We start from the raw sequence: 22,815 nt of genomic DNA on the forward strand, positions 1-22,815 counted from the left end.
CAAAAAGAAACTCGAGCCACGGCAAATCCTTTGAGGGCGGTATTGATTTGTTGCAGGAGATTGGATACAAATTCTCCAAAAAGTAGGAGGAATATTATTACATGTCCGACAGGCATTTTAATTTTGACCTTATGAAAGGGATCATCCCCAGCGAACACGGAGATGGTGAAAACATCTGAAAATAGTGAAACTTCAGGAGTGTATTGCCATCTGTAGCTGCATCCTCTTATCAAAAATGGGGGTTTGATTTCATGAAAATCTTCAGCAATATAACTTTAAAACCTGCACGAACGGCCCATGGCTTTTAAATAATAATGTTTCCCTCTGCAGCAGGTTTGTTGTGCGTTGCTATGTGCATTCTAATGTGAAAGGAAATATTGTGAAGATGAATTTTATCTCGGTAGTTACCTTGGGGGGAGCATGTGCCTCAGACTCATTAAGACGTCAGGGGTGGGATAGCACGATAGTACGATAAGCCTTGCAGAGTGACAGATAGACCACTGCTGTATTTAATGACCGGAGAGCTCTTGTGTGTGTACGTGTGTGTGTGTGTGTGTGTGTGTGTGTGCTCATAAGCGAGGAAGTGTGTGCCTATCCCTTTGCTTTTCTGTCCCTGTAACTGGTGTCTGGGAGGGACGAGCTGGGAGCAGTTGTTGGAGCGTATTGTGTGTCATATTAGCACGGTTGGGTTTTGTTTTTGTGCAGGCGCATACCGTTAATGTAATGTGGTTGAAGTGAATCATGCACACGGGCTCAGCAAGGTGTAAAATGAGCCAGTAATGATTAGGCTGCTCTCCCGCAAAAAACATCATGACACAGTTATCAGCGGACCAACAAATATACGTTCCACGGGGTGTAATACGGCGCACGTCTTTCAGAGGGATTAAAAACAGATAATTGGTTTTCCTGGTCCTTGAAGAGAGAGGGGGGGGGGGGGGGGGGGGGGTGGAAATGAGACATTTTGTTTCTACGCGAATCCATTTTAATCCAGGAGAGGTTTGCAGAACATGCGTAAGCCTTGTAGCCTTTTCACGCTGCCACAGTTTCACACCGAGGAGGAGCCGCACAGGATCCAGGAGCTCCACGCTCCTCGGCTCTGCTGGAGCAGACGCGTGATGAATGCCTTGCTGAAGGGCATGTAGTATTCGGGAGAGCATCGCTCAATCTCTATTTCCACCATAGAGTGAAGCGGCTCACCTGGGGAGCAAACAAAACCCAAGAAACTTTAGGAGACTTCAGCTATACTTTGCATTTATTTTATTGTGAAACTTACACTGGCCTGTATCTCTAGCAATGCCTCCATCGTTACCCTATTTTAATTCCAAATTTCCCCCAAATCTGTAACACTTTGTTCCATTTGTTGCATGGGACAATATCCCAGCAACACTGTAGTTTAAAAAAAGACATTTGCTGCTGTGTTTGGTGTTCTTAAATATTCTACGGACCTCGGAGGTACAGTAGAGTATCTCACAACCCCGACTGGGCAGCAGAGCGGCCTATTGAATTGTTTAGGAGAGCAGTGGCAAGGAGACTTTGTTGAGACGACAGAGAACAAGGTCGTCTCTGACAGATCCCCGAGAGGCCAGGGAGTTTCTGGAGGAAGCGGGAGCGTGCTAATTTGTACAGCCGAGTGAAGGTGAACCTCGGATGAAGACGCTCCAACTTAAATGGCCTCAGATGTGTTAATCCTCGCGAAAGAACCCGGCCTCCTCTTCTCTTGTCCCCTGCAAAATGCAGACATTTAAGCCTAATCGGGCTGTGCAGCTTGAACGCATGTTGCTCTGTGTAAAAAGCATCTATACTTAAATGCCTAAAAATGAGTAACTGATCAGTTTTCATTTGTTCCTTGCTGCAGATTTACAGAGTTTCTGGAGCCCTTTGAGAGAGTGATTCAACCAGAGGAGCTTTGGCTCTACAAGAATCCTCTGGTTGAGTCAGACCACATTCCCAAGAGGGTCATGTTCGTAAGTACCTGCTTTCTATTCATGCATTCCTCTTTTGACAGACTTGATTGCCAGTAAATAGATGGTCATTGTTGCGGTCTACATGAAGTGCATCCTCTGCTTAACTCTTAGTGATCGTGTTGCGGTGCAGGAATCCTTGCAAAGCCTCTTCTCTCGAGTCGAGGCTTGAGTCGTGTTGATAGATGCGAGAAGGGCTCTATACAAACTGCGGTGATTAGTGCTTCCAATGTAAATATAATCTTCTCTCGGACAGAAGTGGGCGGTGAAAGGTTACGATTTCTTTCTCTGGCTCGCGCTGTAAAATGCTGAGCGAAATAAACCGAGAGAATCTCGTGGAAAACACATTTTGGCTTCAATAGACTTGAAATACAGAGCTCATTCCAATGTTGTGGTGAGTCATACATTGTTTTCAGACTCGGATGGCGGACACTAGATGGGTCCAATTTTCGAAGTGTGATTATGGTGAAATATGACAACGCCCACAATGCCAAAACAAACAAGCTGTTGTTAGACCTGATAATACTGCACTATTTCCATCTGCCTCCAACGTAGACAGATCTAATGACTCGAAATATTTGGGAGGCAATTTTAACAAAATCATTTCTGAGTTCAAAAAGGAAAAAGAAAATCAACAATTGAAGACATGTGCTTATTTGCTTTCCTGCCATTAAATTGATGAAAGGATTTATACCGCTCTCTTGTCTGTACCAAAGTATGAATCTATAGAGCCAGGAGGTCGATTAGCTTAGCATTAAGAGCATCCAGAGCCAGGACAATTTTTCTGAGCTTTTGTACCTTGAATAAAGGAACGGAACACGTTGTGCAGAGCGTGCACATATTCAATAGGTACACTTATATTGCACAACACAGGAGCTCTGTGGACCGAACCAAGGCAGCAAATTTAATTTCTCCTTTCAACTTTGACCAAAGCAAGTGCAGACCAGATCTACTCCTTCTGTTCTTACCTTTCACAATAAAAGCCCTAGACTTATAACTCAATTGTTGCTCTAATCAATACCTTCTAAATGTGTTTTCCATATTGGTGCTCAGTCCCGATGATGATTGCATTATGTACCCTTTTCTCTCATATGATCAACTCTGTTTTCAGGCTTCTCATGGCTGCCGCCCTCTTTAAATGGGGTTGTGACTTTTAGCTGAATAGTCCAGTTGCAGTTAATCACTTCTCTGACAGGCTGACATATTTAATCCCGTACAGCTGGATGTCTAGTTCTGCATGCTGTCTTGTCACAAGAACTCGTAGTAGGCACTCACTCTTAAATTAAATAATTAAATCAACTTAACAGGCAAAGACTTCTCTGCGATTGCTTGTTTAACTCACGTCTTTGCTAACTGACAGCGCTTCTTTGACTGGCGCACCGCTCCGTCCTGCATTCCCCCCCCCCCCCCCCCACACACACACACACACACATCAATCATCTCATTATGTGCAGAAACAGCTGCAGAGGTGGTGAGCACTAACTGTCAGTCATTACACGCCGGACATGACGGCAGCTCCTCTAAACTTTGTCTGTGACAGTAGGTACTGTACGTCGAGGCTCTAATGGCGTTGGTGACAGATCAATTTAACCAATTACAAGGGAGTCTAAACAGCAACAGAAGTGGATTTGCGCTTAAATAAAACACTAAGCTTTAAATCCCTCATCATTAAATCATTTGTTATAACAAACTCTTGAGTGTATTTATTGTAGAAAAGCCTCCACCAATCGGGCAGAAAACACACAAAAATGCCTCATATCCTTCCTCCGCCACTCGTCTGTGGTGCTGAGCGTCCAGCAACAGACAAACCCTTCAGCTTATCTCCAGCTCATCTCTCTATTATTTCTTGTTTTCCTTGATGTTGACAGTTCATATTAACTTCAACGTCCATAGATCTTTGCTAATGGCAAGTCCCTAAATAATGAATGGGGGAGAAAGCCCCCCCCCCCCCACCAAAACCCCAGCCCACGTGCTTCTTATAGGGAAAATGCTCCCAGTGCCGAGACCCAACAGTCAGGCTTCTTCAACGTCATTGTGCTGACAGTAGCCCTGAAGGTGTGGAGAATTTATCTGGCCATTAAAAATAGTCCATGGAGGGGATTTACATGAAGCTACGCAGTGACTCACTGCAACCTTCATTTAGATGTGTGCTGGTAGCGTGCGTGCAGTCTTAAGAGTCACTCTCTCATTATGGAAGGGGCAGGAATATTCTCTAGTGCTCGTAATTTGTTCGACACAATGATCTTAGAGGTCATATCCTCTGATCAGTGAAGCTAAAGGTTGTATTTCTGGCTGTTGTCTATGCAAACGGGCTAATACTGTAGCATACAGACCTCAAATCAGTGCCTGAAGTCAAATTTCATCTTTGCTGTTTCCATTTTATGCAAAGTTCATGTAATTATCAGGTAGAACAAACAATGTCCATTTCCAGAAAAGATATTCAGAGTATTAAAATAACAGAAAATTGGTTGAGAATGATTTTTTTTACTGGGGATCTCCCTGAGAGCTGCGTACTGTATGTGAGTCCTCCCTTCAGGCGGAGATAACTAGGCTACAGTTATTCACAGACCAAGGGAAGTATGACCTTTAAAACAAATGTTTCCAGTTACACTTACATAAGCTTGAACAAGGATTTCACGGTTAAACAGATGAGCATATAGCCTTTAAAAGGGTGTTAAAGGGGACATATCCTGCTCATTTTCATGTTCATACTTGTAATTCGGGTTTCCACTAGAACATGTTTACAAGCTTGAAAGTACAACAAAAAAAAACATTATTTTTCTCACATTGTCTGTCTGAATATACCCGAACTCACCCTCTATCTGAAACAGAACATTTTTGTGCCTGTCTCTTTAAGCGATAAAAATATGGCGCAACATAGCAAAGATCTCAAGCCGGAGATACTCAGATAAGGGGGGCGGTATAATCTAAAGAACCTTCAAGTGACAGGAAGGGAATCGCATGTTTTGTGTTCTGGGCAGCCCACGAAAAAGTGACTGGGTTGTCTTCTTTCACAGTTTGTGGGCTGGTAGGGACTCCAGATACCTAAATATATGAGCACATGCACTAAATAAAGCGAACTTTTAATGACATGTCCCCCTCAAGAGCACCTAGAAATGTGAAAAAGATAATGAACATTATTTAAGACCTTGTGCTAAAATGCATCTCTTTGTCAATGAAAAGACATCAATGCGTATTTATGAGTGTCTTTAAATTTCCACATGATGTTTATGGATGCTTTAATGGGTTTGGCAACTCAAACCCTGATAAGTAGCCTACTGCTGCTGCTTTCCCTATCTGCATTATGACTCTTCATATTTTTTTTAACTGTTACATACTCCCAGGAGCGCCAATGTATAATTGTAGGTTATGAAGAGCATCTGAAAGTTAAATACTGGGGTGACTGAAATATTGTCTAAAAATAGCTGACCCCCCCCCCCCCCCCCCTGCATGCATATGATTCCCTGGATTCCCTCACAGCGACACAGTGATGGGAGCTGCTGTGGCTGAAAGGGCACTGACACTGCATTTTTTTTTGGCAAACATGACGGATGTCACTATAACTGCTGAGTTGCCACAGCTTCGTTGCTTTGATCCAGTTTTGCCAGGTAACATTTAAGTCCATACGGTATATGAACCTGTGTCTGTCTCTTTGTAGGTGCAGGTGTAGGTGTGTTTAAGCCACCGGGACATATAATAGCTGCTCATTCTACTCACTATGTGGCGAACAGTGAACGCCTCATTGGAGCAAGAGTTAAATGTGTAACCCCCTCTGTATCACACTGTATATCATGGGATGTTGTCCATGATACAGTACGTCTTGCATGGCTGTTTTGTACTGAATAAGGCTCGGCTTAAGCACTTTGTTGTTCATTGCTACAATATGAGTGACATTTTGACTCGTTCGTTCAAAAACTTGGAATCTCCTTTTACAGTCAGGTGACTGAGAGGACGTCTCTATATTTCTGAGTGGTCTTTCGTGCTTTCCAGTTGTAGAAGGGATTAACAGAGCAAAAGCTATTCTTAAAACGTCACAATAGAAACAGATGGTTAGTTTAGTGTTGGAACTGGTTCAGGGAATACCAGCTGGACATACTATGGTATGTATTTTCCCTCGTGTTTCCCATCCCCTGTGTCTCCTGTCCTCCTCACATCTGTCTCTGCGTCTGTGTGTGTGTGTGTGTGTGTGTGTGTGTGTGTCTCTCACTCTCCTAGCTCCTGGCTCCTCACTCAACCAGCACACCTGCTGCTAGAACCTTATCACACCTCCCGGTCATCTTTTCCTCCTTCCTTCCTGCCTGCCGATCCCCGAGCCACTCATCCTCGTCCACCCTGTCCAGCCTAGTCTGCCATCCGCCATCTTCTTCCCTCCACTCACCCACCATCCATCCATCCATCCCTTGTTGTCCTGCAGTGAACCTCCTCAAACGTCATCTACCTCTGTGTCAGTGATCCTGGGCTTGGGTCCACCTGGTAACACCGCAACACTGAACCAATCACAGCTTAAACCTATTCGATCTAACCACAGAAGAGACCGCAGAGGACCCGGAAGAAAAACAGCTTCCAAAAAATATTAAGAGTGCAATTGCAGCGTTGTGGTTCAGTTATGACCTCGCTAGTCTGCACTGGGAAACAAATTCAAAATTCAAGTTCCAACTGTCGTCTCGCACCTCTGTGCCCATGTCATGACGACATAAATACATTGTAGCTGGTTTCATTTCTAATTCTCATCGTAGCTGTTGTTGTGATTACATATTTGAAGCCAGCTCCTATAAAGAGGAAAGTGAGGTACACAATGAGTTGGCAGAGCTACACTGATGTACACTCCTCTGAACTGATGAACTCGAGCACTCGAGGGAAATCTAGTATGTGTGTTATGATAATGTTCTGGAGCTCTGCCTTCGTTTTTACTACCTCTGTTGCTTAAGGCAAAGAAAATATACTGCATTTGGCCGAAACGTAATTAATCCATTGCGAGGCATGAATAATTACCGATGTGCCGGGGAGGCCCACATCTGTTATCAAGTGAGGGACAAAATTCTTCTCTGTGCGGACAAAAAGAGGCCCCACTGAACAACAAAGAAGCCTTTTTTGGCCCTCCGGTTTGCCTTGTTAAAGCAAACTCTGAATAATGGATAGGTTCTTTCATTCCCATAGGCAAAAGTCATGTAACGCTTAACCTGCAAAACGGATCCCCGTGGAACGCCGCGGCGCATCTCTAATGTCACAATAACTGTCCATTTCTCGTCTCTATGTCCTCCCAGGCAATTTCATTCCTTACCCCACTGGCGGTGATATTCGTGGTGAAGATAATTCAGCGGACGGACAAGACAGAGCTCAAAGAGGCATGTTTAGGTACGTGAAGCCAATTACTTCAAATGTCACAAATGTGTTGTTGTTAGTCGCACTCTTAAGAGAAGTCATCAAGCGAAAGCTTCTCTATTTATAGTTGCCGCACGTATTGTTGGAGTTTCTTTTCATACAAATGATCTTCTTTCCCCTGTTCTGCCTGAATGTATGTGCTAAATGGTCACCACAAACTACTTCATTGTGCTTAATGGTGCCGATCTTTCAATTGTGCGACCGAGTGTTACAGTCGATATGCCGCCACACGAGTTAATCTTAATCACAGAAGCCGCGAGTATTTACACACATTTTAGATTTCATGCTATTTTCTCACGGCATCTGGGCATTTCTCTCACGCTGATTTCTGCCCCCCCCCCCCCCGTTTGCCATTTTCCCTCCTTGGGTCGGATGCGACGGCAGAGGACATCAGAGAGCACGGAGGAAGTTTAATCTAATTAAAGAGACACACAGAGATGAATCTGGTGGCTCGGTGCATCGGTGTGGGGATTACAGGGCTCTGTAGAATTTAACAGGCCCGTTATCGCCTGCAGAGAAGCACTTCTACTCGGCTTTATAGTCGTACAAATCAACATCCCGCTGAAGAACAAAGAATAACAGGGAGCCCCATTACTCTGACATGGTCACAGTTTTGAACATGGCTTTCGAATCAAGGCTACCTCTAGACCTAATAAGAAAGACGGATCACAGGAGCAGTTTTTTGGGGCTGGGTGTGCAGTGAAGAAGTAGCGATACAGACCCACTTATTTTGTCATCTCAAGCTTAAATCATAGCTATTCCCTTTATTTCTGCAAAGTTATTGAGTTCAAAGTTGCCCCCGAGGGTCCTCTAATTCTGAATTCACGAATTAAAACTTCAAACAGGCCTATTTGTGCTGGCATAATTTCAGGGTTTTAGGAGTTAGATCCTCACCCCTGTAATACCGAGGGGACTTTTCTAATATTGTGCATTTATTATTTGAAACAGTGCGCTCACATCCGCTCCTCTTTAATCTTTCTTTGGAGTAAACAGAACACAGTGTTCCCTTTGTTGGAGTCGTCTAATAACCCTTTATCATTCCCAAACTCCTGCAGCTTAATTGCGTAATCATCCCTCAGTCACGATATAATGCTGTCATTTTGGAAATTTGATCGTATTTTTTCCAAAAGACTACACTCTGAGAACGGCACGGGGATGATTCTGCATTGATTATTTTTTATTTTGGTTTGCGAAGCATGAATGATGCTGTTCATCATCTGAATGTGAGATCTCATGGCAGGCAGAGGCGTTATTGTTTGATGTGTGTAGAGGGACGAATCTTCCAGTTACTAAGACAATGAGGGCGTCATCAATAGAGGGAGTTTGTGTGGTGCATATTTGGTCGAATGTGTCAAAACTTCAACCTGGAGTTTTGAGGATGAATGTCAATAATCGAGAACATTTGTACGATTTAGACGGTGGCAGTTGCTTTAGGATGTCATATTGTTTTGACTGACAGAGATTTCATTCCAATCAGCTTCAACAGCAAATCAGATTGCTCGTCTATATGAGACGCTACCTCCTGTTGTGCAATCACAAGAGCAAACTTAAGTGACTCAGCCATGCACAGACCAATTTGGCAAAAGGCCTTAGCTGGGGGACTTTACATTATTTTGAGGAGGAATGCAATATCAGCAGGTGCACTTGTTGCGAGCTTCAAGAAAGGCCAATCACGTCGGTTCCTTTCATACCCTTTAAGAATAACAGATGCAAAAGGCTGAACTTGATGCACGGAGTCACAAAGCAGGAATATACAGCACATTATACCCACGTTAGTTTACAGCATCCAGTCTCCTTCAGCTCGGAGTTTCACAAATAGTACGAATGAATACTTTTAACGACAATCAGCGTACTTCCCCAGACTAAGCTATATATATGAGCTGGAGCGACAGATTTAATCAATAAGCGCCGCCCCATCTCACGAGCTATCCGACGAGGGGAACACATCGCAATTTAATGTCCCAATTTTTCAACTGGTCAAACGGAACATGTCTCATTTTGGGCTTTCATCTGATTTGCACGGAGTTTGCCCAAATTAACGAGCTGTTAAATAACATTGACACTGCGCCCGTCTCAGCAGTTCGGGAAGATAATACTGCTTGAGCTCCGGCGACGTGGGGTGCATTCAATTGACCCTCAGACTGCTGGGATTAACCTGAGAGGGCAGCGACTCTGACTAATGATGAGCCCCGGCGGTTTGCCTCACAGCTAATTAAATGAACGTACAGCTACACTGCAATGCCTATTGCCTACCTGTCAACCAACAGCAGTCCTCCTGTTTCCCATTACCAAAGTTGAACTGAAGCACTAATTGCTTTACAGTTAGATTGGCTCTAAGTAGGTGCATTCATTTTGCCACCACCACTACAGGGATACTTTTTCTCCCCAATTAAATATCTGGCTCTCTATAGCAGTGGCTTAAAGTAGTTACAGTGGGCCCCCAGGGTACACTATTATGACGGGGCCGAGTGGCCTCAGGCTTCATTTCATTTGGCTACACAAAGGACGTGATTCCTCTATAGGTGAAAGAAACTTACCATGAATTTGTATATTTGTCTTATTTCTCTGCGTGCGTTCATGAATCTGCTCGCTAAGGTTGCTGCTTAGAAATTTGGAAAGGCTGAACGCATAAATCCTGACAACCATCTGGGACAGCGGCAAGGGAAATTCCCGTGAACCAAATTGGCTCTTTTATTTGTACATTACATCAGAAGAGTGGGCAACCTGCCAGAACATGACAGTTAAATCAATTGTATCACCGCAGCCTCGCTGTTTTTATGAATGCTCCTTGATGCTGATTTGACTGCGTGTGTGTGTGTGTGTGTGTCAATCTTCCTCCCCCAGCTGTGTCCCTGGCCCTCGCCCTGAATGGAGTCTTCACAAACACCATCAAGTTGATTGTTGGCAGGTACGCTTAACATCACGACGCGTTTCTCCGGCTCCGTTAGTAACTCTACATCTCTGAAGATCACGTTTTGTTTCCAGCTTTGACTCACTAGATTGATAGACAACAACCTGTTTGTCAACCATCTTTTTGGGGTTTGTTTTTCCACTTTCAGACCCAGGCCCGACTATTTCCAACGTTGCTTCCCAGACGGACAAGTAAATGCGAAGATGCTGTGCACCGGGGAGCCAGATCTAGTCTCCGAGGGACGCAAGAGCTTCCCCAGCAGCCACTCCTCCTGTGAGTACCAGCTTTCAGTCAAGGCAGATGCCCGCCAGCGCCCGCAACGCACAGTGCCAAAAGATATCCGAAATCACACGCTGGCTCATTAAAATTGCATGCAAACTGTGGCTATTCACACAGTTTGAAATCTCAGTGCTCTGAGCAACATGTCACCAAGTAGATCACGTCTATGAGTGCTGACTGGTTGTTCACGAAGGCATTTAGCTCACATTTCACAAGTGATGATCTCGTTGCCGCCTCTCTTCAAAAGGTGATTACAGCGTGTAAGCAATGAGTTATCATTCAATTTACGCATCCCGAGGCGCCTTGTCGAGACGCTCTCGGGTTGATTGATTGAGTCAAGCGCGTTCAATCCGGCTCATTTGGTGATCGCATGGGAGTTGAACGCACACCCACCGTTTCAGCTTCATGAGACTCCCCGCTGTGTTCAGCTGTGCAGAGCTATGTAGGACGCTGGACATATTTTTCGACCATATTTTTCGACCATATTGCTTTCCAAGCTGTTTTTCACTCCAGCAGCGTGTTAAATAATTCACATGTTGTTCTGTTGTCCAGCAGATGAATGTTACGCGGCGTTCATGGACTGTTTGCTGTGGGCCGGCCGCACAGATGCTGCATAGCTTGCTCAGCGCTGTGTGTAAAGACGACATTCAAGGAGACACACGTCTTTGATAAAAAACATACTCGTGAAATTGCTTTTCTCTCGTGCTCCTTGCGACTCAGAAAAGTCAACCAAGAGTTAAATGCTTCCACTGGAATTACATCGAACCTCCTGCTATCTATTATGCTAAATGAAAAAGAAAAAGAAAATCTTTATATCCTCCAGCGAGCTGTGCCCGGACTGTTGCACCCTTTATATCTATCTTGTTTGCTTTAGTTCAAAACCCTTATTGCATTTCCACTCTGCACATTGACCTTTAACCAGGCCATTATGTAGAATTGTAGAAGTATTGCAGCAATATGTGTTCATACGGAAATGGTTGCATCCAACTGAAGCATTGTAATTTTCACAATTTAAAAAAGATATGAAAATCCCTGGCACTGTGAACATTTTGAACATTTGAATTTCCTATTCCAATTAAACTTAAAATGTTTCATGTAAGTTCAGGAAGAAGACGTGCACTGGAGAGGTGGAGGGCGTATGTGTGTGTGCAAGAAACACTTGCAAAATGGTTTGTGAACGTGTTAAATTGAAATCCTGCTGTGGGTGTGACTGCCTTGAACTACCCTGTAGCAGGACGGACAAATTAAAACCCGGGATGAATCGGCCTTTTCTGTGTTTTGCACAGATGCAGCAAGATGGATGAGACTTCGCCGCTGTTGTAATTTCATGGTCCAAGTCTGATTGCAAATCGATGCCTTGACATAATGTTAAAGTTGCACACTCACAGCTTCTCAGACACCTGCTTTAAATAGAACTGCTTTGAAGTCCTGGCTGTGTCCCATTAAAAGCGGAGAGGGACCTTTCTCTGTACGTCACTGCAGCGCTGTGTATGGATTACATCCATCCCTCGCGGCAGCCCTAATGGCCTTATTTTGTTGCGCTGAGAGTGAGAAAGTGATTGAGAGAATTGTGCGACGGGGACACAGGGAGCACCCGCATGCCAGCACGTCTAGAGAGCAAAAGAAATCCAATTTCCTCTCTGTGTCCCCTTTCAGCAGGACCACTGTTGTTGACCACCACGCAGACGTTACAGAGCTTCTTGCCCAGACGGATGTGGGAACGGACAGGGAATAGGGGCAAGCTGATAGCAAGAGTGAATGTAGCCTTAATCAAAGTGGCATCTGGACGTAATGCACGGACGCGGACTATCGTTAAAATAAACTCAAAACGATGCTGGATTATCCTTTAGAATCAGCCAGGACGAAAATATAAATATGCACTTAGGCTTCAGTGTTTGACAGCTTTGTTCTAAAGCACAAAAACTATTATTGCATTTCAAAGTTTTTAAAGCCACTCAGGTCCTCTGTGATTTGATTTATTTTCTTTCACCTCATAGCAAAGTAACAGAGGAACCCAAATTGGAGGAGACAGGTCCCAGAAAGAGAAAAACAAACTCCCCTGAACCCACTGCACCATTATAGACTGCTGTGAATCAAGCCGGCCCAAGAGCATTAGCTGTAGGTTATCTCCCTCTTAATCATATTCATTTCATCATCCCCACTGTGCATATTAATATAAATAAATTATATTAGATATGATCAATTAATATGCCCTTTTAAAAAAATAATGCATCCCGCGAGACGGACCTAATCACATCTCTGAACCTCCACATTGCTTCTTTCACATGCACACAACGATCTACATTAAATTAACCGCAGCTTGGGATGTCCCATCCAATTAGTTCAGCAGCTAAAGAGAGTTAGACTTCTGCAAAGTGTGCTCTCGTACATTTACTGTTGCCCGCTGAGGAACACTTCAGGCCGCCTTCAGTGTCCGAAGAGGTTGAGGAACAGCTTGTGTTTGGAGTGCTGCAGCAATTATGCAGCGCTAATAACGAGTTCCTGTTGGGCTTTTTTTGCATGTTAATGGAGGTGACAAATTCAGAGCTCAAGTGGTTGGTTAATATGCATGGCTTGTGACGGGAGGCAGAGGGGTGCCCTACGGGTTCCTGCAGGGGTCAAATGTCAAAACAGAAATGAGAGTGAAGGGAGATAAAAAAAAAAAACAGAACCGCTTCTGCCAGAGGTTGGTGAGACACTTTGTGTCTGTGTGTGGTCAATGACAGACATTTCAACAGAATGACCAGGGGGAACGGTAAAGAGACTGATATTACCACAATAACTAGACTTTGCAGAGGCTTTGACCAGAGCTTGACTCCACTCTTTGAGTAGCGCCAAACCCTATACTTTAAAGAGCACTTATTGACTTTAAAATGTGTCCTCTGTGTTCACTTGATAAAAACCTTAACAGGTCCAAGAGAACACCTTCTTTTTTCACTACACAGTACTTCTCCTCTTATCAGCCATTCCTTCATGCTACATTTCATTTAGAACTGTTAGCATCCCTGCGAGGATTTACTTAGGCGCAGTGTTACTTTAAGCTAAATGCTAAAGTCAGCATGCTAACAGTACATGCTCTCGGTGACGATGCTAACGCGCAGATGTTTAGCTGGCATAATGGTTACCATGCTCGCTCCCTTTGTTCAGCTTTTTAGCATGCGTACATTTGCTTAATAACAGTAAGCACAACGTAGCTGAGGCTGATGGGAACGTCATTAGTTTCAGCAGGCAGCAACCGCCAGTTCTGAACAGTGAAACCAGTTTGGAAGTGCGTTAAACGTTAAACGGCTATCAGGGGACTCCTCTGGTTGCAAAAAGAAGTCTTTGTGACCCTCACGTGATTTTTTTACATCAGTAGACATTTGTAACATGAGTTTATGGTCTCTATCTGTAGTTTCAAGTCTTCTACAGTACAGCGTGATGTTCATTTAGTAAATGATGGTCCTATTTAGAGTAAACTTAACTATAAAGCAGGGTATGCTTTCGGGCCTGGCTACCTCGTGACAGTCTCCGTGTTTTCGTCTTACAACTTTAACCCTTTCACAGTGTGTTTTCAGTTCATGAAAGTTAACGTGAACATTTTTGGTCTCTGAAAAATATCTTATTCAGCATTTGGCTGTACTTAGCTCGTGTCCCCACCAGTCACAAAAAAAACCAAGAAAACCAAAGCAGCCTATTGGACAAATTCAAATTTTGACCTGATGATGGCGATGGAAGGATATTCAGAGGATCACCAAAGTTGTTGTAATTTATCCTTAGTGGAACACCAGCTGTTGAAATATTTCGCTGTTGCAAGAAATGTAAGCTGTGTATGTGTGTAAGACTCCTGACGACTGAGTTATTGCCATTTCAATTCATCATGCTGCTCTACCACCACCACCGTTAGCCGCCGCATGCATCTCCCAAAAGGAATACCAGGCTGTTTTACAAAAACTCTGCAAGCTTTGTATGTTCCCAACAATCATTTGTGGGAAGTAGTGTAGCTCCCTCGAAGCTATACGATTCTCAGTAGGATTCACACACGATGCTACACATGCCTCCACCGTCACAGGGAGGATTTGTTATTCTTTTCATACTGGTTTTTATATGCCTTCACAATATATCTACACACATGGAATTACTGATTGGAAATTCTTCATATAGACACTGGTATTCCTCAATTCCACCATGTTTACAGAAATCACCCGTTCAGACTTCTGCACTTGCATCTTCTGAACAAACCTTGTGCTCGTTTGAAGATGAAAAAAGCAATAGCACTGCACTTATCACTCTCATTAGGCATCTTTGTTTTGTCTCGGGGGAATTACTCGTCAAGGCTTTTTAAACGCACGAAGCGGATTCATTACCGAGATGTTTTCCCCCTTTATTGGCCTCCTCTCTGCCCTTTCAGAGAGTCCTGCTGCCTCTTGGGAAGCATCCTTCAGCAGTCTACTGGGCACACCTAGTATTCACTTTATCACCCTGCCGCTGCAAATGTTAACTATGCAAATTTTACTCATAGAGTTTTAGATGCGAGTGAGGGACACACACTTAATGTCCTCCCTCATGTTTTATGCATATCCCCAAAGCAATTCTAGGATAATCCTCAAGATGTTGACTCACTGTCTGCAAACATATTGTTTGTATGCAATGCGGAAATGAAGCATGCACGTTTGCTGCTACAGTAAACAATTCCTCCCTATGAGACCTTTAGAAATACAATGCAATTTTGCTTAGTTTAATTAAATATCTTCATATCTGTGCTACAATTCTGAAATTAGTAAACAGACCATTAGAGAAGCCAACAGAACCTAGCAGCCTGTCAATCACAGTAAGCCCGCCCTAAAGCATACTCCGCTTTATGGTCTGTTTTACTCTGAATGGGACCATAATTTACTAAATGACCATGAGGCTGTATTGAAGAAGACTTGAATCTAGCGACCATAAACCATTACAATGTTTACTGAGGTAATAAATGAGAGGTAGGGTATTTTTCTCATAGACTTCCACGGCCGCTGCTGGTTAGTAGAGAGAATGCAAGTTTTTAAGACACTTCCGCAATGGCTTCACTCGCCAGAACCGGAAGTTGTCGCCTGCTCACCACTTTACATGAAAGCCCCACACTCAGAGAAAAACAAAAACAGAAGCACAGAGGTTTAAATGGACCATGAGCGTGAAACCAACAATGTCTAATAACCAAAAACAAAGTAAGAAAACAACAATAAGCACTGTATTAATGTTCAAATAATACAGATGGCATTGCACGTTGAGATAAACAAATACATCTTTGTCTCTTATCATTATAAAATTGCAGTTAGATCAGCTCTGTGGGGAAACTGAAAGGGAGACCAGGTGGTGTGGAAACGTGGGATTTTCTCATGTGTAACTGCGGTGAGTTTTCCACAGTTGAAATGTTCTTCACACTGAGTCACTGGTTCACGGATAACTTAGCTCTGTCTGTCCAAATGAGCAATGTAATCGTCTTAGCTATGGTCCGAGAGCTATTAAAATGAATGATGTGAGCTGCTGTGTTTATTGGAAATGTGGAGAGGTTGCCCAGACGCGAGATGTATGGGCACTGAGGGATGCTCAGGACCTCAGATGGCTTGCTCACCGACCTCCGAACAGAAGGACTGGACTGATGAACTGAGCCAGCAAGCATGAAAGTAACGTGCACATTTGTTGTCTGTTAAACTCCTGTGGCACACTTTGTGGGGGCTGATCATCACGACTCTGTGCAGGATAGGGTTACACCGTATACTACAGTGTGTCAATTCATGTTTTGCATATTTCATAATGTCCCTGCTCTCCATGTAGATTGATTAAAACTGGTAGAATGTATTAACTTGGTTAATCTAGCCCAGGGTGAATTATGTCTCCCATGAAGCTTTGAACTACTGGTGCACTTTAAAGCTTAAACTATTGAAAGGGACCACTTAGCCAAATGCCACTTAAACCACTACCAGTAAGTGAGATTGTATAGGCCACCCAACTGGCCCGCACAGTCAGTAATACAGGATCCATTTGATTCACGTCAGTTGGGCCTCTTCCAGGAGATGTTAAAAATACGGGTGTCGTTCAGAGATGGCTGGTACAGGTTGATCATGGGTTTTGTCCAGTGACATGTAAAGTTTTAAACAACGGACCAATTGGCGACCAATCCCGGGCTAAAATCTGTCTTAACTTGTCCAGTGTGTGCTTTACCCTTTTTGTGGTTTTTCTTTGTGTGTTTTTTTGGACCATATCTTTGGACAGTGTGTCCAGCTTGAGAGCTTATATGGAAACTGTAACTGTTGGCTGAGTAGCAACGACAAGAACACATACAGGACACCAGGCGTACCTTTGTGGAGTCCAATGAGATTCATCGCTTTTTAAGTGTCAATTTTAAAGTAAAAATGCAATCAAGTGAACAACATTATAGCCATCATTTCCGAGTTGTGTGACACTGTATAACCCATTATCAACCTGTACCAGCCATCCAATATATGGGGCTAAATTGCCTAATGGACAAATGCTGAGTTCTTAATGGAGCCAACTCCTACTCCCCGACAGCAGGGCAGCCACTGAGAAGGCTGGACCTCTGCCTCGTTCTCTCTCTTCAGGCTACACACGTGTCCTGCATTAACGACCAGGATTCTTGACCAGTTTGTGGGCTGAGGGACAAATGTGCTGTTTGTAGCAGCACCACCTTTTTTTTACTGCTCCCCACGACTTACGATTCATATAATTAGAGCCCCGCTGTTTCTCTTCCACCAACCACCATCAACTCTGCACAGCTGGTCCAGCGGCTCAGTCGCATTTGTTTTCTGCTTCAGGGCTTTAGCTTTCACCGTGACCTCAGACTCTCCGGGCCTGTGCGAAGGAGCTGCTGGACGAAATGAGCATTTTGCATCAGCTATGTATTAATGCATCAGCCCCCATACTAATCTGATGTGAAATGTGATGTCATTTGGGACTGACAGGGCCTCCTGTCTTATCTCAGTACGGCAGTGTTTGCATAGAAACGGGTCATTATGAATCTCATTTGGTTCTATGTATTGGCTCAGGGATGCACACTGAGAGACAAACTCCAATGCGCTAAGAAAGTCTCCATCAGCGTTTGGGTCGTGACTAGTGTGGCCGTGTAGATGTGGATGTCGTGTCGCACACAGTGATTTAGTTTGGAGGAATTTTCCGAACAGACTGAAGTTTCATCCCTCAGTGAGCTTACCCGCTAGCGGCTGGCAGTGGACAAACTGCAAGTCTCCCATCTGCCTTCTTCATTACCTTGTTCAGCCTAAAAACGCTTTGTCATCACAATATAGCTGTTTGTTTATTTTTGCACTGTAACTGTTTTAACACACTTTTCCATCATGCAGTGTAATTGACTTTTACAAGAAAGTCTCTTGAGAAATGGTCACGGTTTATGTTTTTGCTGATACACAATATTATTTATTATCTGAACGCTGCGTTTCATGTTCAATCTTGAACTTTTTCTCTCTGTCTGCCCACTTCTCTGCCTGCTATAGTTGCATTCTCCGGCCTCGGCTTCACCTCCTTCTACCTGGCGGGGAAGCTGCAGTGTTTTACGGATCAAGGTCGAGGGCGTAGCTGGCGTCTCTGTGCCATGGTGCTGCCCCTCTACAGCGCCATGATGATCGCGTTGTCCCGGACTTGCGACTACAAACACCACTGGCAAGGTCCGCAAAACAGCTCAGACACGGGACACAGGGACACTGCGTTAATCAGAATGACTATCGGCTTTTAGACTAACATCGTGTTAAATCTGCTTGTGTCAGCCTGAGAAAGGATTGTTGTGCAGAAGTCTGTTTCAATCCCACCTGGCTCAAGGCGCTTTTATAATTACAATACACATAACTTAGAAGGCAAACTCGGGGTGACGCTCATTTTAAAACAGCTGTACTGCTGTAATCACATTTTTACCTTAATCAGCATGGCTGGAAAATCAAGGAAAGGCTTCAAACTGTACAGTAAATCCGACTGGGCAGCTTGCTTATTTGTCCAACACACTGAACATGTTGTCGCATCAAGACTGCTTTCTGTTCGCTGCAGCATAATGACTGAAACATGCTTCAGATGACAGCGAGGTGGCGTTTAATTCAGCAGCCTGGGAGGAAAATTATAATTACAAGTCTTAGTTTTGCATACGGTCTGGAAGAAGTGGGGGGGGGGGGGGGTCTGTATACGTGGGTGTGGGAGAGGATATGTGGTAATATGATGGCAACTCTGTCATATGGTGTTAATTAGTTTTTAGGCAGCCATATGTTCCCGGGGACCAGGGCAGCTACAGAACAGACAACTCTTTTAACAGCCAGGATTTATTTACATCAAAAATGCAACACATGCAGGAGTCACAGGCAAGCCGACCACTCTCTGAGTCCTCTTAGTATTCCACGAAAACCGGTTCCTCCTCCCTCTCCCCGGCAGACGGTAAGTAAACAGCAACGGTGCAGCCCATCAAACTGGAGGGGCCCTCCGCCTGCACTCAGTGTAAACACGAGTTGAGAGCCACCATTAGACTGGCTGCTGAGCCGTGGATTCTAATATCCCCACCAACCCTTTGCACCTTGGAGGTGCGCACTGTCCTCCAGCAGGGGGGGGGGGGGGGGGGGGCTCTGCCGCTGTCTCGATGAGGCCACCAGACTTATGTATTGCATCAAGTCACAGTCTATTAAATTCATAAGGGGGTCGATGGGACATTCACAGCAAGCTCATGCATTGCTTAGTTTATGAATGGTGGAAATCAATTTCCTATTATATTCCTTTTCACACAGTAGGAGAAAATAAAGGGAGCATGTCGCGCCCTGTGGAGAAATATGATTTTGATATTACGGAATCCTCTGCTTCAGCTGTTCCAGCCACCAGCTGGTTGAGTCATTTTGATCTATACCCAGCAATATAGGCTTCATTTCCGTGGCACCGTGATATTACATGATATATATCGTAGCTTAAAAAGGGGAGCGGGTATAATACGCAAGTGCTCAGCGCAGATGACAAAATGACAGAGACAGCCTGTCCAGAGGCAAGCTGAGCCTCAGTAGAACAGATCCATCGCTTTGCCTTTCAGTTTGCTTTCATCACGCTCTGTAAACCGCTCAGGCGTGACGAACGCTCACTGGAACACTGTTCCGCATACAGCGGCCTACAGTCATTGCCTAATCGATTGTGCTCATTCGAAGAGCAGGTGGTGTTGTTTTTTTCTTCCTCCACATGGGCCCTATTTAACTCTTTGAGTGCATATCTTAAGATATATGTGTTTTTTGTGACTTTGCAGACGCCTTTGTCGGAGGAGTGATCGGGTTGCTGTTTGCGTACTTCTGCTATCGCCAGCACTACCCGCCCTTCCTGCACATGGACTGCCACCTGCCTTATGCCAGTCTGGCTGCCGCCGCCCACGCGCCCTCGCATCCCCAGGACGACCCGCAGCCCACAGACAATGCCACCACCCTTCCCCTGGAGGGCTTGACCGAAGGGCCGGTATGACTAGTGGCCGCCACCGAGACTCCCCCCAACACCCTCACCAAGCCAGCGAGCCCACCTCCTCGTGCCCAGTGACTGACTGGCTTTCGTACACATTCCAGTGGACAATAATAATACACCACCACCCGTCTCCATGCTGTTGCACCCCGTCTCGGTGACACCTGCATTCATTTGTTAATTTTTTTTAAATATCTGGCTCTCGCGCAGCAGCCTTGAAAGTCTATATTTAGAAGTGATGTGTGAGAGGAACCTACGAATATGGGACATCACCGCAGAGAGGGAAGAGAGAAAAAACATGTTGAAAACCTGAGGAAACACGTCTCGCTAATGGCTGGGAAGGAAGATGAAAATATCGGCAGTTTTTGCTGGATTTCTTTTTTTTTTTTCATGAGAAATGTTGTCGGCTTGTTTCACGCTGGGATACATTTAACGACGTTTGGCTGTTAAAGAACGGGCAAGTCCCATGAAATGTCACAGCAATCAAACCAGTTTAACGATCAGAATACCGTATGTTATATGTCACACGAAGAAACAAATTATGGGATATAGCGCCGGAAATCCACTGGCATTCTGTGTGTTTCAGTTCGACTTTTAGATGCATTTTCATTTAAAACACAAGGACATGGGACACTGCTTACAGTTATTTTTGGTTGTGCCATTGCAACATGAATATATACAGAACAAACAACTCTTGGAGAAAAGCACTGCTCCATGAAAAAGAGAGGATCCAATGTTCCCAAACGTTCCTCTTCTACATTCACCCATTTGTTATCATCCCGTTCCTCCTAGTTCTCTCGGGGTTTTGTATCGTTTCCCAGTGCAGTCCTGCATATCGGCCCATTCTCAATTCTCTTCCCCTCCTTGTCGCCATCCAACTTTATTTTTCACAATCCCTGCATTTGACGCGTGTTCCCTCGGAGGTTTCACGGGGACATGAACCCAAATTGTAGCTCAATGAGTCCAATCGGAAACAAGCAGGTCGAAGTGTGTCGGGACAGGCGCAAGCTCCTGTCTGATTCAGCATTAATGCTCATTAAGGGGGGCTCCGCCACTGATGCTCATGAGCACATTAGGACTATATGAGGTGCCCCACTAGCATTGCAAATGGCTTTCAGCCCTACTGTGGCCCCGCAAATAGACAATCTAGCATTCAGGAGACGACAGGCCTGAACCCAGGGGGCAGCGATTGGGATGTATTATTCATCCGCATCCATATTAATATTTCCCAGCCTTAATTGAGGTACAGCACGTCCAAACAAACACCAAAGTCTTTATTTCCTGCTTGGGTTGCATGCACCCTGCGATGCGTTATTAAACGAGATGACACATTCCCTCTCATCAACCAAGCAATTTGTTTCTAACAAGTTTTGTCAGGGAGGATGGGTCATTTTGCTCCCATTGCTGTGACATTAATGGGAAGGTACAATCTCAGCCCAACCTCTAAACCCAACCAGACTTCATGCCGTTGGAAGGCAACGATTCTTTATAGCGCTGAAAGGTGAAGTGTTCAAATCGGGAGATGGCCCATTGATACGAAAACGAGCAGCAAGCCAAATGTAGGATGTTGATTTGTAATTGTCTTATCTTGCATGTGTTATCTTGCAGAATGTTGGTCGAGCCTGTTTGTACGTTTGTGTCCACTGTCGAAAAGACGTGAGCGTTTTTATGTAGAAAGCAAACAGCTGAAACAGCCGCACCTTCAGCTGCTTATTGTTTAAAAAGAGACAAGGAGAGCTTTTCTCTGATTGAAATCCTTTGAAACATTATTTACTCAAATCAGCCACAATCAAGCCTCCTTCACTAAAGCAACCCATCGGCAGCTTCTTCAAAACTGCGTGTGTGCGTGTGTGCGTGTGTGCGTGCGTGTGTGCGTGCGGCTTTTTTGACGAGGCCAATCCCGCACGGATGCAATCCAAAATAAAAACTTTCCACAGAATGAACTCTTCCCCAGAGAGGAAAAAAGGTGCTCGACTCTGCACACCAGACTCTGTGACGGGACTTGACGAGACTCTGAGAGTTGACTGGAGAGAAACTTGTAACCTCCTCGCATGGTTCTCGCACCTGAAGATCTGCGACTGCGAGAGTTTGACATCTTGAGGCAGATTTGGGGATGAAATGATTCGTGACACGGATTCGTTATGTTCCGTAGACCTGCAATTCGCCTGACTTGGCAGCCTGATGTTTGTACTTTGTCATTTTAGTATTATTCTATTAGATGGTGCAGTGTATATTAGAGAAAAAAAACCAATGTTGTTCAGAGGTCATGTCTGTAACAGTATTTTCACTTTATGAACAAAGGATTTCACGTTCCCACTTCAAATCATTCCACGATTTGCTATCATTTGGTGCTATGGATACTGTTGTAGCAGTAGGTGTCAGTCTTTTCAAAAGGTGAATGTGTCATTTTGAAATGAAAGTTCAGTACTTTTCTACAGAGACCGAAAAAAAAAGATGATAATACAGTCCATAATTCCTTTTTTTTTCCTTTTTCAAATCAGATGCACAAGGGCGACCGGTGCGTGATATTCTGTGAATTTTTTATTTTCAATCATTTCACCTTCCCAAGGACTCAAGGGATAAAAAATAAAAAAAATAAGAATAATGAAATGATTATAAAATTATAATGAATAGATGTCTGAAGAATCTTTGTTCATGGCATGCCAGTTCCATATGTGAGAAAAGAGTGTTTTATATGAATAAGCATGTCTGGCCTTGAGAACTCTTTGAGCTGTGTTTTTGCTGTTTATATACTTTATGTACAATAAAGGACTGCAGCTGTGTGAAACGTGTCCATGCAGAAAACAAAGAAGCCTAATGTACCTT

At 44.2% G+C, this 22,815-nt stretch overlaps 1 protein-coding gene across 1 annotated transcript in view; it reads left to right on the plus strand.

The window, feature by feature from the left end:
• plpp4 (phospholipid phosphatase 4) overlaps positions 1-19,995 on the plus strand; it is a gene marked incomplete at both ends in the record, with an annotated part of 35,445 nt that extends 15,450 nt beyond the window's left edge. Inside the window, 6 exons of the mRNA XM_079168331.1 lie at positions 1,856-1,964; positions 7,226-7,316; positions 10,188-10,251; positions 10,403-10,527; positions 18,021-18,191; positions 19,787-19,995. Coding sequence (XP_079024457.1) covers positions 1,856-1,964; positions 7,226-7,316; positions 10,188-10,251; positions 10,403-10,527; positions 18,021-18,191; positions 19,787-19,995 — 769 coding nt within the window. The remainder of the gene's footprint in view (positions 1-1,855; positions 1,965-7,225; positions 7,317-10,187; positions 10,252-10,402; positions 10,528-18,020; positions 18,192-19,786) is intronic.
• Between the last annotated feature and the right edge of the window lie 2,820 nt (positions 19,996-22,815).

This window comes from Pholis gunnellus (assembly GCF_910591455.1).
Source record: "Pholis gunnellus genome assembly, chromosome: 11".
NCBI lineage: Eukaryota > Metazoa > Chordata > Actinopteri > Perciformes > Pholidae > Pholis > Pholis gunnellus.